General features: G+C 50.2%; 1 protein-coding gene across 1 annotated transcript; it reads right to left on the bottom strand.

Moving 5' to 3' along the window:
* Positions 1 to 448: 448 nt before the first annotated feature.
* On the bottom strand, positions 449 to 18,344 carry LOC123369060 (adhesion G protein-coupled receptor E3-like). Its single transcript, XM_045014427.1, has 15 exons — positions 18,224 to 18,344; positions 17,426 to 17,599; positions 17,147 to 17,223; positions 16,509 to 16,616; positions 15,716 to 15,893; positions 15,073 to 15,192; positions 12,989 to 13,185; positions 10,766 to 10,936; positions 6,906 to 7,103; positions 5,929 to 6,164; positions 4,808 to 4,874; positions 3,839 to 3,930; positions 2,296 to 2,464; positions 1,730 to 1,834; positions 449 to 930 (listed from the first exon to the last, which is right to left on the bottom strand). Exons 1-15 carry the CDS (start codon positions 18,342 to 18,344, stop codon positions 877 to 879), a joined length of 2,067 nt encoding a protein of 688 aa, XP_044870362.1. The 3' UTR covers positions 449 to 876.
* Between the last annotated feature and the right edge of the window lie 916 nt (positions 18,345 to 19,260).

A 19,260-nucleotide genomic window follows, 5' to 3' on the forward strand; every position in this document is an offset into this window, starting at 1 on the left:
CTCTGTGCATGCCATGGCTCCGTGCAGCTCCTGGAAGCAGCTGCATGTCTCCCCTCTGGTTCCTACGTGTAGGGGCAGCCAAGGGGCTCCACACATTGCTCCCACCCCAAGCACTGCCCCTGCAGCTCCCATCGGCCGGGAACCATGGCCAATGGGAGCTGCAGGGGCGACACCTGCAGACAGGGCAGCGCACAGAGCTGCCTGGCTGTGCCTCCACGTAGGAGCTGGAGGGAGGACATGCCACTGCTTCCAAAAGCTGCTTGAGGTAAATGCCGCCTGGAGCCTGCACCCCTGACCTGCTCCCATGCCCCAGCCCTAATCCCTCTCCTGCCCTCTGAACCCCTCCTGCACCCCCAATCCCTCATCCCCAGCTCCACCCCAGAGCCCACTCCTCCAGCCAGAGCCCTCACCCGCTCCCACACCCCAATTTTGTGAGCATTCATGGCCCGCCATACAATTTCTATACCCAGATGTGGCCCTCGGGCCAAAAAGTTTGCCCATCCCTGCTCTAGATCCTAATATAAAATCAGTTTCAGGATAAGGCTCAAACAAGGCACACACTGGGCCACTGGATGAATTGGTTCGATTACATTTTGAAGCTCCAACCTGAGCCTTCCTTAAGGCAAACCTGAACTGAACACAGGGGGAAGGGCGTGGAGATCAGGATTTCATAGCTCTGGTCTCCTGGAGTTTTGCCTGGTGGCTCAGAATCCACCAGTTTATGGCTTTGTTGCTCGTGGACTTGAGAATACAGACATTCTTTGGTGACACAGCAGGAGCGTTTAATGAGACTGTGCCAACCCTTTTCCTCTGCATCTGGGACCAGGGGAGGAGAACAACGTGGAAAACCCATAAAGAGAGGCCAGGCAACAGAGATCAATCCCTCGCTGCCTTCTTCAGGTGGGATGGGACAGCATTTTGCTGAGGATCCTGGAACAGAAAGAAAAGGAAGCAAAGCATGAATCAGGCACTGGAAATAGATATCTTGAGTGCAGGGCCAGCCTTACACATCAGCAGCACAATGTGGACATCAGAGCTGGCGAATCTGGCTATAAAATGATAGTGCTCTGTAGGTATCCTCTGCCATTAAAAAGCCACTGGTGGCATTCAGTCCCCCAATAAAGCCACTACTGAAATTATCTGCCAGCTAGAGCTGGTCAGACATTTTTAAATGAGCAAAAATCTCTCAACATTGTTTTCTGGCAAAAAATTGGCACTTTTTATTTTTTCTTTTGCAAAAATGTGGCGTAATATTTTTGACAAAAAATTGGCACAATTTAGTTTTGGTGGAAACTAAATTGTGCCAAAAAATTGTAGCAAAAAATTGGCACCAAAAATGCGTCAAAACACTTTGCCAACATTTGTGACTGCTGGTTGTTTTTTTTTTAATGCCAACTTCCTGAGCGGTCTCAACACTTCAAAAATTCAAAATGTTGGGGACAATTTTTCTTTAAAACCTTTGCAAAATGTTGTTCTGCATTTTCCTCCCGATGGCCTAACCCAATCGGTTTTACCACAAAGGGGGCAAAACCCAGGGCTCAGCATTACCAGTGTGGAGCTCTGCCCTCGACAAGGAGACTTGATGTATGGACCGTGTGAGCGTTGGCACTGCTTGCAATACCTTATCGATGGAGCTAATTAAAGTGAGAGCGAGGGACAGAGTTTGGAGGGTCGAGGTTAGTACATTGCTGCTCACGCTGTGCAGCCATGCATTTCAATTCTCTCTTACCGCGGCCGTGCTGGAGGGGAGAGCAGACATGGTAATACTGGAAGATGAAGGTTCTTCCTTTGACTGTCGAAGCCTGGTAAATAATTTCCAATACTCCTCTCTCACCTGAGGGTTGAAAATCCCCCGTCACTTACAGGGTCTGAGCAGGGATGTAAACACAAGTCCCTGACCACATCTTGACATGTTAAATCCCACAAACACACACCAATCAATCCCAGTGTGCTGGCCAAATCCCAGTGTAGGTAATTCCATTCCCTGGGCCAGCTGATGTTTGACTCCAAAGGCGTTATCCCAAATACCCCCACAGAGGATCCAGCCCAGCTGTTCCGGCGCTAAAGAGTTGTGCTGTTTTGCTGTATGCTGCTAAACAGCTACCATGCTTTGCCCCAGAGGTGGCTGCATTTCAGCACCCTACTGCTGCCTCACAGCACCCTACTGCTCTCCCTTCTCCTCCCCTTTTCCACTCCCTTCATTTCTCTCTTTCCCCTACCCCTTTGCGACCCCCAGTAAAAGTTCAGACCCAGCCCACACCTGCTGCCCGTAGGCTGGGGGCATGCAGGCATCACCTTTCTGTTGAGCAGGCAGTGCACCACGAAGATGAAGGTTCCCAGCAGGCTGTTGGTGATGGTGAACAGGTACCCCATCACCGTGGTCAACGAGCCAAACTGGAAGGTGCCCAGCCCCCACGTGAGGCCCAGGACTAAGAGATGAGCCAGGGCTTTAAAAGTCAGTGACCTAAAATGGGGAGAAAAACAATGGGGGGGAATGGCCACTGGGATATTGGCACTGGCAGGGAGAGCAGTGGGACTGGGACATGAGGGCAGAATCTCCCCCCTAGTTTTCATTTCCAATCCCTTGAAAATGTAACCCCCACACTCAGTGAAGAGCCAGAAAGAGGTTACCACCAGCCCCAGGAGTGGAGTGTGTATGGAAGGCAGCACGACCTAGTGCACAGAGCACCCGACTGGGACTGGGTTCTATTCCTGGCTCTGGCACTGGTCTGCTGCATGACCTTGGGCAAGTCACAGCCTTTCTCTGTGCCTCAGTTTCTCCATCTGTAAAGCTAGCGATAATGATCCTGACATCCCCTTTGTGAAGCACTTTGAGATCTGCAGATGGAAAGTGCTAAAAAAGAGTGAAGTATTATTACAGGAGGCAATGAGGATAATAGACTAACCTGTGCCAGGGGCCAGGAGGGTGGTTAAAATGTCAGAGGCAGCAGGGGAGGAAGGTAGGTCTTGTGGCTAAGGCACAGGTGGTCTGGGTTCAAGTCCTGTTTCAGCCACAGACTCCCTGTGGGCAAATCCTGTGATTGCTCCATGCTAGGGTGACCCGCTGTCCAGTTTTTGACCGGAACAGCCGGTTGAAAAGGGATCCTGGAGGCTCCTGTCAGCACCGCTGACCGGGCCATTGACTGACCAGTTGGCGGCGGCATGCAGGTCCTGGGAAGTAGCCGGCATGTCCCCACTCTGGCTCCTACACATAGGGGCAGCCAAGGGGGCTCCGTGCACTGCCCCATCCCAAGCGCTGCCCCCGCAACTCCCATTGGCCAGGAACCAGAGCCGCCTGACCACGCCTCCACATGGGAGTCAGAGGGGGGACATGCTGCTGCTTCTGGGAGCTGCTTGAGGTAAGTGCTGCCCAAAGCCTGTACTCCTGACCCCCTCCTGGGCCCCAATCCCCAGGTCAGAGCCCCCTCCTGCACTCTGAACCCCACAGACCTAGTCCCACCCCAGAAGCCCGCACCCTCAGCCGGAGCCCTCACCCCTTCCCACACCCCAACCCCGAGCCAGTCCGGTGAAAATGAGAAAATGCGTGAGGGTGGGAAGAGCGAGCGACAGAGGGAGGGGGGATGGAGTGAGCAGGGGCGGGGCCTCTGATAAGGGGTGGGGCAAGGGTGTTCAGTTTTGTGTGAGTAGAAAGTTGGCAACCCCATTCCATGCCTCAGTTTCCCTATCTGGGACTAGGTGAGTAGTATTTCCCCCACTGCCCAGAGGTGTTGAGAGGCTAAAACTGTTCGTTCATCTGTGAGGTGTTCAGCCACTATCATGACAGGGCCCACGTAATAACCTAGAGAGAGATTATCCTTTTCCCCCATAGGAATCTTGCCTGGTGTTCCTCACAGTAGACAGCTCTGCACTGAGGGAGGAAAGATGCTCTCGCAAAAGCTTCAGAGTAAGGCAGAAAAACACTAAATTTATCTGTAAAGACAAAAACCAAAGAAGTCCCTCGTACATTTCATTTCAACCTCAGGCTCCAGAGCCCCACCTAGTGTAAATCAGCCTAGCACCTGACCGGACTGTAACCAAGTTCCACCAGTTGAGGATCTGGCCCGTGGGATGGAACATTAAATTGGACCCTGGGGTTGGAATTAGTTTTGGCCGATGGTTCGAGATGACCTAGTGTCCCAGAGAAATGCCTTATGGCTGACCTGCAGCCCCAGCACTTTGCTGCTCCAGTCCCCAGGCCTTGTGCCAATCGATGATATACACGGGAAGGCTAAACAGGCCAGGAAATTTTCTGGACCATGAGAATATTAAACGTCAATGAATGTCAAAAATACTCGGTGGTGCCTGATTCCCCTCCCACTGAGGCCTGTGTAAATCAGGAGGAACTCCACTGAAGACAATGGAGGGAGACGGGTGTGAGGAGAATCAGGCCCACTCTGTTGCTCAGATAGCTCTGAACAATGTTGTTCTTTATGTTCTATATGGCTCATCCCCACAACTTCCCCACACCATAGGCTATAGCTCTCCTTAGGAGGCTTGTCTCTCTGGGGTGTCTGTCACTGCTAGCCTCACTGAGGATGCGTAGGGGCCATGGCTCTGGAATTATGCCGGTTGCTCCTCGGGGGGCTGCCATTCCCAAAATGGGGTAGCCATGCATTCATTTGGCAAAATCTCCTTGGTCAGGTCGGGTTGAACGCTTTCAGCCTCCAGACCAAGGGTGCCTCAGACCCGCCTCTTCCTAGTGACTCTGGTCTGGGCCCCATCTCTTTGGTGTTCCCATCTATGAGAGATTCTACCACAGCCCTCTGGTTCTGCTGCTCTGGGAAACCCGAGACCCTGTGGTACCCACCACAACCACGGCGCAGACAGGCCCAAGGAAATTCCATCTAAAACCGTTATCAGGATTGAGCCAGCAGCTACGAAGAAAGAGAGAAAGGCCATCAGCAGAACCCTGGCAAGACCTGTATGGCCTGCATTTGCTACCTCTGCATCACTGCCATGTGAGCTGGTGCACTGGCATTGCCAGGTATGCCCCCCATTCTCCAGTTATGCTAATAGACCCACAAGTGGAATCCAGTCAGACTTCAGATAACAGGGTTCAAAAATGGGACAGTTTAAAGGCTGAGACTGAAAGGGGAAGATCCAGTTCTATTTGGTCACCAGGACTTGGAACAGAGCAATGAGTATATCGGTTTCAGGAGCTACTGGTCCTCAAGCAGCACCCAACAGAGATGGGTAGTAACCAACGGAAACCAAGGAATGTATTGTCATAGAGACTATGGAAGTCTGCACAAGGAGAAGAGTCAGGGGCTTCCATATGTGGAGAGAACCCCAAGCCTGGATTCAGACTGGGAGGCTGAGAGCTGTGGAGAAAGATGTAGGTAGAGGCCCAGGCTGGGACTTGGAAGGAAGAGGGTAGCGGTCTGGGATTTGGGGTGAGCTTGGGTAGTGTTAGGGGCATGCAGGATCAAATGTCTCCACACAGGGTATTTACAATCCATGTGGACTGTAAGATGTGCAGTGCATTGTCTGCTTCCTGTTTACACTCTCTGTCAGCCCACTCTCTATAAACAAGACTCATAGAAACGTAGGGCTGGAAGGCGCCTCAAGAAGTCATCTAATCCAGCCCCCCACATGGAGGAGGGATTAGGACACAGCAAGAAGAAGAGGAAACCTGCCGAGAGCAATTGTAACATGCTAGCTAAATGTGTTGTGTCCCCACCACCACCCAGTGGCTGGTCCATATAGAGGATAAGAGCCTACTATTGCTCCCAGCTAATGGAGTTGATCCTTTAGCTCAAGTGGTAGAGGCCTGGGCTTTTGCCCTGAAGGACTAAGGTGAGTTGCCACTGCTGATCTAAGGCAGGGGTCTTTACACAGTCAGTGTGAATGGAATTCACCCCAGTGCCTGGAGGATGCACAAGTTTCTCCATACTGAGACAAAGCTCCCCCTCGCCACACAGGACTTACTGATAAGGAGTTCCATAGCTGCTGGGCGCGCTGGTTGCAGACGTGATCACAATCACTGCTGGGAGTCCATAGCCAAAGACATACATGCATTTTCTTGTGCATCTGCCCGTGCCTGCATAATTTTTCACCTTCAGATTCCTGACAATGAGGTACAGATTCACCGCTTCCAGAAACATCCAGGCAAAGCAAGCCAGGAAGAGGTAATGCAGCAAGCCGGCGGTGATGGAACACATGAGCTGGAGGAGGAATGGAAAATCAGTCCAGGGTTATTTGACGAGATGAGCTCTCTTCCTGCCTTGGGAGGGTGCATCTAGATTATGGCCAGGCAAACGCTTAGGGTGAGAAACTGAAACTGACCCTAAGTCTGTCAAACACCTGGCGTGAGAAGCACCGCCCCAGCTCAATGCTGCATTATAGGTACAGCCAGTGGAAATCTGGGGATCTTGTCTCAGCGGGCTCAGAGCAGGCTTTGGCTTTGTTTCATACCTGCTGAGATTTGCATTGGGATGGAATCAGTTCCAGCCGGATCCAAATATCAGCCTAGATTCACCGAACTCAGCCCAGTTGTGGGGTTGGAAGGAAGCCTCTAACCTGGGGCAACTGGGTATGGGTTAGATTATTGAGGTTTTACCCAGCAAAGGTCGCAGCTACAATGGGTCACAGAATCATAGAACCATAGGAGTAGAAGGGACCGCAAGGGTCATCTAGTCTAACCCCTTGCCATGATGCAGGATTTGTTGTGTCTAAAATCATCCCTGGGTGGTGCAGTCTCTACTGCAGTCCATTGACCTGATTATCCTCTCACTCACCCTGGTGTAAATCAGGAGTAACTCCACTGAAATAGCAGCGTGAAAATGGAAGCAGAATCCGGCCCAGTTGGGAGTCAGCCCAACATATGTGAGATCCCAACGCAGGTAGGTGAAGAAACCACGACTGGAGCTGTGAACAGTGCCTGGAGAATTCTGCGCCTATTGTACCTTGTTGTAAGTCTTGTCTATTCCCACTATGAAGAGGAGATCGGCCAAGAAGAGGCATATGCTGAGCTGCAGGTGGAGGAAGGTGCTGCTGGTGTTACGGATGGGGTGGCAGAAGAGGAAGGTGATGATAGCCACGATGAGACAGATCAGGGAGATGATGAGCCCAGTTTGGCTGATAACAAACAGGGCAAAATCCACCTGCGACACAGAAAAGCTGAATTCAGGGCCATGGGTTGCTCCCCACTCACCTGCACCCTGCTAAGCAAGGCCTTTGGTGCTTCCAGTCTGTCTGGGACCTATACCCTTCCTACTGCATCATGCTGGTTTTAGGTCCTTGAGAAACTTAGCCATCTCACCTTCTAGGGCAGTGGTTTTCAAACTGTGGGTCATGACCCAGTCCTGGGTCATGGAATGGCAGGCACTGGGTTGCATTGAATCTGGTCGGCATTACTGACTGGGCCGTTAAAAGTCCCATCGGCGGTGCTGCCTGGCTAAGGCAGGCTAGTTCCTACCTGTCTTGACACCACGCTGTGCCCCAGAAGCGGCCAGCAGCAGGTCCGACTCCTAGGCGGGAGGGCTATGGGGCTCCATGTGCTGCCCCCGCCCCAAGCACTGGCTCTGCACTCCCATTGGCCAGGAAACGGCCAATGGAATCTGAGGGGGGGGCGGTGCCTGCAGGCGAGAGCCACGCAGAGCCACTTGCATGCCTCCGCCTAGGAGCCAGATCTGCTGCTGGCCACTTCCAGGAAGCCTGCCTTAGCACCCCCGCTGTGCCGCTGACTGGGAGCTGCTGCAGGTAAGCCTGCACGTCACCCCCGTGCCCCAATCCCTTACCCCAGCCCTGAGCCCCCCCCGAAACCCAGAGCCCCATCCTGCACCCCAAAGCCCTCATCCCCAGCCCCACCCTAGAGCCTCTGCACCCCCAGCCCAGAGCCTGGACTCCCTCCTGCACCACAACACCCTGCCCCAGCCCTGAGCCCCTCCCACACTCTGAACCCCTCATCCCCAGCTCCGTTGGGTCATGGGCATCAACAATTTTCTTCAACTGGGTCGCCAGAAAAAAAGTTTGAAAACCACTCTTCTAGTGGTTGCCCAAAGCATGCGTAAGGGGCCTGGTATAACGGTGGCCACAGACATTTTCCTTTAGCTAAAGCAGCAGAGGCCTGGGTGTTTGGAACTGAAGTTCTAGTGGCTTGATTTTCAGAGATGCCTTCCACCCAAGAGGCAGCTGCATTTCAGAGGCGAGAGAAGCAATTCCTCTACACACGCTGCGTAAGACACATGAGAATTGCTGTAAACTGCCCCAACTCTATTTCTGCTATATTAGCATGATGGCCATGATCTAAATTCAGTGGATTCTCATGTAACACTGACTGCCTTGGGTGGATTAGCATGACATTTTATTACGACTCAGGACTAGAGAAGCAAGAACTAGACTGTACACTGGACTGGCTCATTTTACAGTAGTTTGTGAAAGCCCCTTTGGAGAGAAAGTCATTAGTTCAGTTTATCCAGTGAGTTAATTGCAATTCATTTATAGGCCTGGATCCTCAGCGGGTGTAAATGGGCACAACTCTGACTTCACTGACTTCAATGGAGCTATGTTGATTACACCAGCTGAGGATCTAGCCTATATGTTGGTTGGTTTTTTTGTTTTTATTTATTTATTTATTTTTTAAGATATAATGAGAAAATGGCAAGGGATTTTTCTGGATTATTAGATGCAGTATTTTCTCTGCCATCATCATCGCCCTTCCCTCCTGTAACATGTTAACTAGGGTGACCAGATAGCAAGTCTGAAAAATCGGGATGGGGTGGGGGGTAATAGGCACCTAGACAAGAAAAAGCTCTAAATATCGGGACTGTCCCTATAAAATCGGGACATCTGGTCACCCTAATGTCAACTGCCTTCAAAGGATGGGAATTGTTTCTCTCTTCGCTAGATTTGCTTGTCTCTTCATTTGCTTGCTTTGAATTTGCCAACTCAACAGCACCCCCTAATGGAAAGATGCACAACATCCTACAAGCTGGCCTATACTTCCAATATGTCTAGCTGTCAGTGTTTAAAATTATAACCCTAATGTAAAATAGAGGTTGATGATCTCTTAGTTATCGCTATGGTGTTTAACCAGCAGTCTGATCACTGGATCACCAATTAAATCTAAGGAGCAAAGTTGTGCCAAATTGACAGATTGGGCACAGACTGGAGAAAGCTACAGGGCTAATCAAGCCATTAGCCCAGAAAATAGAAAAGTGCAGGTGGTAGTGAGGGACAGGACATGACATGATATGACATGACACCAGATCCTACACTTTTAGAGTTGGAGCCAGAAAAGATCTCTAAAAGGGGAAATACCTTTGTGCCCCTGCCCTTGGCTGAGTGAGCTAAGGAGTGTATGGTCTCCAAGCGGTTTGTGGCTAGAAAAGAGATAGGAGTGGAATAAGGCCCTATCACAAACCCGATACTAAAAAACAGAATTTCAGGTTCATGGCAACATGGAGTTGTTTTTAACTATACCTTATACAAAGAAAATTGCTCATGTTTTTAGATTTTCAAGGTGTATAGGATTAAAGGTGCCCAGAATGGGTCTTGTTATCTGCTGATCATCACCTCGACTAAAGTGTGGATCTACGCAGAAATGGCGCTATGTTTAGCATCTCTGTGACCCTATTAAACGTGCTGCTCAGTGGATGGGTCAAAAGAAATATTTGTCTAACTCCCAGTCCTGCAAACTCAGCTTGGGGTCAGAGCATCCAGTGGGGTTCCTTCTGCAGCATGCATCATTCACAGCAAAGATTCTGCAACTGGAATCTAGTGACCAGTTCTGCTGATTCTGCATGAGTAACATGCAAATCTAGCCGCACTGGCTCAGTAGGGTTAACAGTAAAACAATCTTATTTTAGTCAGCAAAGAGGAATTTCTATTACAACAGCACCCAGAAGCCCCCACTAAGATCAGGGCCCATTGTGCTGGTGATGTACAGGCACATGGTAAGAGACAATCCTTCCTCCCAAGTCCGCTGTCTGAGCTAGAGGACAACCCTGCTTTATGAGTCAGTGGTACTAGGGTGGGTGAGCCCAGAGGAGTCTAGGTTGTAAATATCGAATTCTGTCAGTCCAAACTCTCAGACTCTACAGAAAGGGTCCAAGATCTCCAAGACAGCAGGAAACCTGCGGTGATGTTTGCATGTCAATGCTAGGTGTGTTGGGTGCAGTGGAGATTGGGTTTGACAGGAATGAATGCAGGTTTGGATTTCTGCCCCTGAGGCCTGATCCTGCTGTTCCTGGGGAAAAGAGAAGATGTCAGTTGAGATGTGCTGGAGCTGTTGTTGCTGCCACTGCTGTTAAAGTCCGATCCTGTTTATGTAGCAGAGACAGCTACGAACAATGGAGGGCCTGCCCAAGCCACATAGAAGGTCAGAGTTGAGCCATGTGGGCTGAGGAGTTTCACTGGCTGCAGATGCAGGGTCGTCTAGGAGATTGGTTTTTCAGCCTGTGTATGTTGGAGGTAGAAAGCCCCGAGGAGCAGTTGTCAGTGTGACTCTGAGAGGCAGCAGAGAAACAGAATTCCTTGGGCACAGAGCTCGCTGGAGTGGCAGACGTGGAGATTTATGAGCCAGAAAACTGCCTGTTCTTTGTTTGTCCTGTGTTCAGGAAAATAGGTCTTTGTGTACATGATTTGTACATAAACAAGATTACACTGAAGTACAGACCTGAGCAGTAGCATCAATTTCTCCACCCCGCAAGTATTGGCCAACTGTTTGGGCCAAAGGGACATCATTATGCACAGTGAGGAGCCCAGCATCCCATGCACTGACACTTCCAGAGACACCTGATTTCAAGCCCAAAGCTGCAAATACCTCAACGACACCAGGCGCCATCAGCACCGCAAAGCTGGCCAGGTAGCGACAGCTGCACCGCGTGTGAGTGACATTGGAGTGAAGGTGCTGGCAGCCCTGGGGGGACCACACACCATCCTGGCCTGCAGAGTTCCAGTGGACGCAGATGGCCCTATCCAGCGGAGTCTTGTCCTACAAGAATTTGGAATCACGGATAGAAAGGGGGTTCAGACCATATTAAGCAACAGCAGAGCCTTTAACAGCAAATCAACCCAGGGATGAGTTCTGAGCTCATGGATTCACTCAAGGAGGTGGTGATTAGTGTCAAGCAAGAGTTTTCTCTCTCCCCACCATGCTCTGCATCGCACAAACAGCTAGACTCATCAGGAAGGATGCTGCGTTTGGCGGACACATGGGCTGAATTGTTACAGCCAGTCATGTGTCCCTGGGATCCTCTGATGTGTTTGGTCTTTCATAGATCTCAGGTGATGAGAGCCCATGGGACCAGTCCTCAGCTAATTTCAGGGAGCAGAAATAATGGACTGGCATAAAGTACCCTTAAGACCCATATCTTGGCACTGTTCTACAGCAATGGTGCCAAACACAGGGTTATTTTTATTATTAATAATACATATTTTACAGCACCATCAATAATTATTTTTATCCAAGGACTTTAAGTGAAGATCAGTTGGATTAACCTGATTTTACAGATGGGGAAACTGAGGAACAGAGCAGTTAAGTAATTTGTCCAAGTTCACTCAGCAAATCCACAGAAGACCCTGGAGTAGAGTCCGCATCCCAGGAGCGCCAGTCTGAAATCTTGCTTTTTATAGTCCTTACTGCCTGGTACATACAGGGTCCCTGCCTGATACATACAGGGTCCCTGCCCCAAAGAGCTTAACATATAAGAAGAGACAAAATGAGGGATATGGACAAACACCAGGGGGAGGAAAGGTGATGGGAAGACAAGGTTAATTCATCCAATGGCATCAACTGAGCTACACCAGGATGAATTTGAACCCAGATCGGTTACAAATATTCATTGCAAGCAATGGGCCCAAGGCGCAGCTTTTGGTGATGGAGCCTAAAACTTGGGGGTATTTGGTCCAGGCTTTGGGTTTGGCCCCTCCTCTAGAATTGGGATTGTTCAATGATGGATCACGATCAAGCAAAATTAAATGAACCCAACCCAATGGGAGCCCCCACCTCCCCCTCCCCCTCCCCCCGAAAACCCACTGCAAAGAGAATGAAAACATCCACCTGCTCACAGGTTCCTGGGGACGGAGAGGCCAGGGAGGGGGAGAGAGACTGAGAGGCTGGATTGGGAGAGAGGGCTGGGTGTGCTGATCATATCCCGGTCCATGTCAGGCCAGCAGCCCCCCAGGAAACAGAGGAGCCAGGCAGCAGCCTCAATGGGCCTGTGATACAGTTCAGGGAGTGAGGCAGTGACCTCACAGAAGCCTAGGGCAGCTGGGCAGCACCGTTGCCACAGGGATGCAGCAGTGACTGCACAAAGGCCAGTGGCAGGCGGAGCTCTGTGCTTAGCCACAAACTAAATTAAACCGTGAGTCTGGTGGTGCCCTTCCCCCAGCTCCTGCCACGCTGTTCGGATCCCAGGTGCTTCCATGCCAAGCAGAGGGTATCCCAGGACCCGACTTGCCAATGGGATCCTATGACCTGCAGTGCCATACCAGTGGGATCCCATAGCCGGCCATCCCTGCTATTTCCAGGGGGAGCCGCGGTGAACACATCATCCCATGATCCTTCCCCAGCATCCTCCCCACTCTCTGAGCCTTTCACCACCACAGAGCATGAGGCCAGGAAGACAGAGATTCTTGGGGTTGCCACCTGTCCAGGTTTCCCCAGGATTTCCCCCGTTTTAAGGCGGCTGCCCTGGGAGATCTGTAAGGGCGCTTGGTGCACACAGCCAACTGCCCAGTGGTATGGGCACAGCATCATCCCATGTGTCCTGTTTTTTTGTACCTGAGAGGTGGCAAACCCATTACCACCACTCTGGCTGAACTGCTGCAGCTTCTAAAGCTGGGCCCAAGTCATGGAGTTCTGATCTAGATGCGAATCCAGCTCCAAAACTCCCTGAGGGCACTCAGAGACCCAGGGTCATGGTTTGGGTCTTTAAGGACTGACATACTCTGCAGGGAACCATAACAGACGAGATGGGTTGATAACAGACTCTTTCCCCCAACTCATGCTGTTACATATTGAGGACACACATCGTTGACCCACCTCGAGGTGCCGGAAGGTGAGGTTGATGGGACTGGAAGGCTTCTTCTTCCAGGTGCTGGTGGAGGCGCTCACCACTCTGGAGTTCACGTGAACCTGTTCTGGTTTTGCCTCGCTCCCTTGATTTTCATCCTGCAAAAATCTCCCTCCCAGTAGGGACTCCAGCCCCACATAGGAGATAAAAGCGACAGCAGCAGAACCTGCAAGCAGCAAAGGAGGGGGGGGGGGGACTGCTTAGGGGCAGATGGTAGGGCTGGTTGGGGAGTTTTGTTTTCTTCCTGCAAAAAATTGTGATGAAAATGACCCTTTCCCCCCGTAGTTTCCTTCAATTCTTTGTGGGGTTCTTTTGTCAAAAAAGGAAAAATTTTCCAACAACAACTGACATTTTTTGCTCAAGATGCCATTTTATCAAAAAAACTATTTTCTGCATGGAAAAAAATGTTTCCAGCAGCTTCCAGAGAATGGCTGAACCAACAGGTAAAAACGATTTCCTGGACATGTTGCTTAAGGTAGATAGCACAGAGCCCAGCTCTGCAAGGTGCCCACAAATGTCACTAACTTCAGGGGGACACTTAGCTTGTGGCTATCCTAAATCTCTGAGTTACAGAAGCCAGGAGGGGAAGACAGGGGTTGATTTCTCCAAATTGCCCTGTTTGTTACACTCCCTGTGAAGCTCTGGCACTGGCCACTGTCAGTGACAGGATACTGGGCTAGATGGAACATTGGTCTGACGCAGCACGGCCGTTCTTATGTTAACAGGTCTGGGGTCAAATAGCATCCGATTGGCCAATATTCACAGACCGTAAGACCAGAAGGGACCATTAGATCTTCTAGTCTGACCTGGCCAGAGAATTGCACCCTGTTATTCCTGTACTGAGCCCAATCACTTGGGTCTGGCTAAAACATCTCTTCCAGAAAGGCAGCCATCTGGATCTATCAAGAGATGAGAAATCCACCACTTCCCTTGGCAGTTTGCACCAGTGGCTAATGGTCCTCTGTTAAAAATCTGTGCTTTGTTTCTAATTTGAATGCGCTCGGCTTCAACTTCCAGCTGTTTGTTCTTGCCAGGCCTTTCTCTGCTAGGTTTAATGATTTAAAAGCCTCTCCACTGTCTGGGATTGACTTTTGATCAGGCCCATATGACATTCCTGCCCGCACAGCGAACTTTGAAAGTGCCCACTGAGTCCTTACTTGGGCAAACTTGCCTTCACCTCAGTGCCTGAGGAAGTGTTGAGTTAAAAACACAGTGGGGAACGTTAGGGCTTGATCCTATAAGAACAGGAAGGAAGGGCCTTTTAAGGAATGCAAGACCTGGGCTTGACCCTGAGAAATCAGTGAGAGCTGAGGGCGCTGAGCAGGATCAGGGCCCTTTGTCGGTGCATTAATCGCTGAGACGCTCATTTAGAAAACTGGCCTATGAGGAAAAATTGTGAATATTTAGTTCAGAGAGGAGAAGGCTGAGAGGGGACCTGATAACAGTCTTTCAATACATACAAGATTGCAATACAGAGGATGGTCATCAATTATTCTCCGCCTCCACCGAGGGCAGGACAGGAAGGATTCAGCTTTTGCAGCCAGCGAGTTTCAGGTCAGAAATTAGGAAAGTCTGTTTAACTCTAAGGATGGCTCAGCACTGGAACGGGTGACCTAGGGAGGTTGTGGAATCCCCATCACTGGGGAAGTTTAAGAACAGGTTGGACAAACACCTGTCAGGGCTGATCTAGGTATGTTTCATCCTGCCTCCATGTGGAGGGATGGACTAGGTGACCTCTTGAGGTCGCTTCCAGCCCTACATTTCTGTGATTCATTACTAGGGGACTCGCACAGCATGGCTGGTCCCCACACTACGGGCTGGATTCTGCCCCTTTACTCAGATGGGATCAAACTCTCTGTTGTCAACCCATTGAAGACAACGGATAGTAAATTGCTCCCCAAGGAGTCCTGTCAACCTCATGGCACCATTCACAGAGTAAGGGCCAACTTGCCATGGGCAAGTTACTACTCCATGAGGGTGCCAGTTTTATATTCAAGGCACCGGACACTAATGTAGTTATGATCGGTGGGTTGCAGGGATGTCTCCATGGTACCTTCCATGTCAGCGTCAGTAACGGCAGTGCAGTGAATATCCATCCTGTCTTCGTGAGCACGGAACCCAAGTACCTTGCTCTGCAGACTACAGTTCTCATCGGTAAGCTTCGTCTGAATCGCTGAAAGGTGCCGAGAGAAAGGAGCTTGGGTAACTCAGTATTTCTCATGCACATTTATTAGTTGTATTACAGTAGCACCCAGAGGCCCCCAGTTAGGGATCAGGGCCCCACTCTGCTGGGTGTTGAACAGACATGTAGGAGGAGACAATCCCTGCCCCAGTGCTGTTACAATCAAAGTAACTTCAACAGCAATCTCTCTGTTCATGGAGCAGCCCCCAAGGGATCCTGTCAAAAAGCTAGTTCCTGTCTTCTCTGGGCAACTCCAGCCTCTAAATCCACACCTGGATCCAGGGCTGAGTGTAGAGCCTCTTGAGAATCACAGAATCATAGACTATCAGGGTTGGGAGGGATCTCAGGAGGTCATCTAGTCCCATCCCCTGCTCAAAGCAGGACCAATCCCCAGACTGATCTTTAATCATAACCCTGTACTGAAGACCCCAATAAGCTGGGGGTAAGTGGTTAAAAACCTGGCCCCCAACACCTATGTGAATTTCATGGCTCGGGCCCAGTCTTTACTTCTTACCCATTAGCTTGGTGGTCGCAGTCTGGGTTTGGTTCTCCGGAGAGGCAAGGGCAGCTGTCACTGCGGCCGACCCCAAACTCTGCAGAAGCAGTGTCGCAGCAGAAGCGACTTCCTCCTTGCTTTCGAGGCTCCAGAGGGAGCTGTCAGCAAGGATGTGTTCGAAGGACGCCGCTGTCTCCTAGAGGGTTCGGGGATCAGACCCTGCATCATGACTGTTTGGTAAGTCTCCGGCTTTCCCCTGCATTTCAGTGGGGCCTACGTTCCCTCTATCCAGCTCCATGCACTTAAGTGTGGAACTCCTGGTGGGAAGCAGTGGCTGTGTGGTGGGTTGCAGCCCAGTGATTTCTGTGGCCTTTGGGATCAGGCCCTAGGATATGATTCAAGTACTTACGGAGCTACCAAAACAGTGAAGGATAGTCCAAAAATCTGTGTGGAAAATCCATTCAGATGGATAGGCAGACAGACAGACTGACAGGGACTGTTCTGTCGAGTGATAGCCACCCCTGTGCAGAAGACCAGAACAAGGGTTGTTTAAGTCTCTTATAAATCCTACGGGACGTAAGTGACACATAACGCCTTTTTCTGGCCCTCTGCGCAGGAATAAATTTGATGTCAATGGGAGTTAGGCATTCAATACCTTTGAGGCGCTGGGCCGTTGTTCCTAAAGTGGTGTGCTACAAGAGGAGTCTAAACAGACTCAGCCTGTGTCAGTCAGGGAACTACACCAGTCCTGGCAGAGACCTGGGGTCCCAGTGTTAAAGGTGGGTCTCTCTAACAATGGAACATTTCTGACCTCTAGGGAAGCGGTCAAGCTGACGTTCTCACAGGCAGATGTCAGGAGGCTGAGGGTGGAATTGACCAGCGAACAGAACGAGCTGTTTTTCCTATTATCCAAGTTAATCTAGGAAACCACAAGAGATAAAACACATCATTAGGGTTCATCTGGGGAGCAAAGGCCAGTCATGCAGTGTCCCAGAACATAATCTAGTGTAAATCAATATAGCTGCACGAAAACCAGTGGAGCTACACTGATTTACACCAGCAGAAGGCACAAAATACCTTTAATGTAAGAACTGCATTGCTCATCCCTTCTGTCTCATCTTGGCAGGGCAGGAAACTCCTGGGAATTATCATCAATGCTCATTGTTGACACTTAGAATAGGGGATAACAAATCCCTAGCTCTTCTATAGCACTTTTCATCAATAGATCTCAAAGGAGGTCAGCATCATTTGCCTATTTTGCAGAGGGGGAAACTGAGGCATGGGGCGGCGCAGTGACTTGTCCAAGGTCAGCCAGTAGGCCAGTGTCAGGGCCAGAAACAGACCTCAACTCTTGTGAGTCCCACACTGGCGTCTTATCCATGCGTGTATCCTCCAGTGCTATTTTCACATCCATGGAACAATGCTAACTCTCTGACATTGCTAACTTACCTGCTGTGATCCATTCAAACACATCTTCACGTAGTCATTTTCTCTTGTGAAACCTGATCGGCAGTGAAGGGGGATTTCTGTGCAGGGGAAGAACAGGGTGAGACCATTTGTCCTCGTTACGATATGCAGCACAAATGCAGCTTGATTTTTGGTTTTGTTCACTGCTAACGCCCTGGAGCCAAATTTAGGGTCCCGTGGCCTTAAGTGATGCATGGACTTGTGCTGGCCCTCTGCACGGAAAGACACTGCAGAAAGACACAGTACTGGTGTGACACTTACCATCACATCTGGACTCACTGGTACCAAGGAAAGGCTCTTTTCCAGAGATGGACCTGAACCCATCTTCACAGATGCAGTGAGAGATGTTATAGGGAACTGCATTGGGGCCACAGTCTACGTTGGGGTCGCTGCCACTCCCGCTATATAGATAGTCCAAATCATCAAAAGACAAATCTGGAACAATAAAAAGCCACCCGTTTCAGTACAACTGTCAAGTTCTGCTGGCCCTGTCTCTCGGGCACCGGACCAGACTCCGATGGGGAGGAATTGGTGGAGAAGCCAGCAGCGGCAGGGAATCACCCACAGCACCAGTGATCGGGGTCTGCTCGAGCTCATGATATGTGCATCCCAGCTAGCTCTGCACTACCTAGGACAATTAGAGACTCTTTCCAATAGGCTTTGGATCAGGCCCTCGCAGAGTTAAACAGAGGTAGAGGAGACTTGATTAAAAGAGGCAGGCCAGGAGGGAAAGGCATGCGTTCAGCTGGGAGATTCCGGGGGGCTTTCAACTGGTGGGAGCTGAGGGGAAGAAAGTTCTTGCACTGTTAGTAGCCTGGTTCTGGAGCAATCCAAAGAGGAGGCCAGCAGGAGATGAAAAGGAATGAGGAGGGACTGGAGGAAGACGAGATCTGTGGGGCAGGCTGGAGGAACTCCACAGAAAGTCTAAAACACAAGGAGCAGAACTCCAGCTGTGGAATTCACCTGGTGCAGAGGAGCTCCGAGACCAGCTGCCCTTTCACCTGCAGTGCAGGGGGAAGGGAGAGGACATAGGCAGCATTCTGCTGTCCTTTGTCCCACTGGAGCAAGACTCCTTGCAGAGCTTGGGTGGGTGGAGGGCAATTTTGAGCTGGATCCTGAAAGGAACGGAGAGCCAGTAGGAACAAGCAAGGATAACGGCAACGTGGTTGCAGTTCACCATGTCGCAGTGTGTTCTGCTCATGCCAGGAGCTGGGCATGGAACAGAGGAGGAAGTTGCAAAGGAGGGGGTGTGAAGGCCCAGCTGAAGATTGCAGCGGAGCTGGACTCAAGATGGGCGGAGCAGAGGGGGCAGGACGTGTGCACACACAGATGACGTGGGGGTAGGAGAGTCCAGAGTTAAGGATGGTGGCTGGGACATGAGTGGTGGAAGATATTTATGATTAGGGGGAAAGATGTGGGGGAAGCAGCCTATCACCACCCCCTTAAAAGCCCTGGGGAGGAGGTACCTGATCTCGGTCAGGCTACCAGGCCATCAGAGGATGATGTAGGTAAGTGGGGGCGGGATCACCAACCACAAGCAAACACCCCCAAATCATAAGATTAATTGAAAAACGATGAGATTTTCCAAACTAATAAATGTTGGGTTATTTTTATTTGCCTGCTGACACTGGGGGTCACAATTATTGGGAGTGGACCACATCCACCCTGACTGAATTGGCCTTGTTAACACTGGTTCTTCACTTGTAAGGTAACTCCCCTCTCTTCATATGCCAATATATATTTATGCCTGTATCGTAATTTTCACTACAAGGCATTTTTTCTAATCCTTCAATCATTCCATGGTTCCGTTCTCCTCAGAATATGCACATTCATCAACATCAAATTGGGTCAATTTATTCCAGAATTTTGTTTTAGAAAAAAAAAAATAAAAAAAAAGAAGATCCTGGCAATGTCAAAACATTTGATGTTTTCAGAACAAAACATTTTGATTTTTCATTTTGAAATTACTTTTCAGGTCAATTTTTAAAAACGTGTTATATATTATTATATATGGTTTCGGGCGTGACCTGAGACCAGGGGTCAAATCTCTGCTCTGCAACTGAATTTCCTGTGTGACCTTTGGCAACTCACTTAGG

Source organism: Mauremys mutica, chromosome 4, assembly GCF_020497125.1.
Source record: "Mauremys mutica isolate MM-2020 ecotype Southern chromosome 4, ASM2049712v1, whole genome shotgun sequence".
Lineage (NCBI taxonomy): Eukaryota > Metazoa > Chordata > Testudines > Geoemydidae > Mauremys > Mauremys mutica.

Excerpts from the sequence above, each read along its gene's own strand:
- LOC123369060 (XM_045014427.1), bottom strand. The coding sequence starts at position 18,344 with ATGGTGAACTGCAACCACGTTGCCGTTATCCTTGCTTGTTCCTACTGG. Across the intron at positions 17,224-17,425 it reads CAGTGAGTCCAGATGTGATG|AAATCCCCCTTCACTGCCGA; the intron begins GTAAGTGTCACA and ends TCCCCTGCACAG. Across the intron at positions 10,937-12,988 it reads TCACCTTCCGGCACCTCGAG|GACAAGACTCCGCTGGATAG; the intron begins GTGGGTCAACGA and ends AAATTCTTGTAG.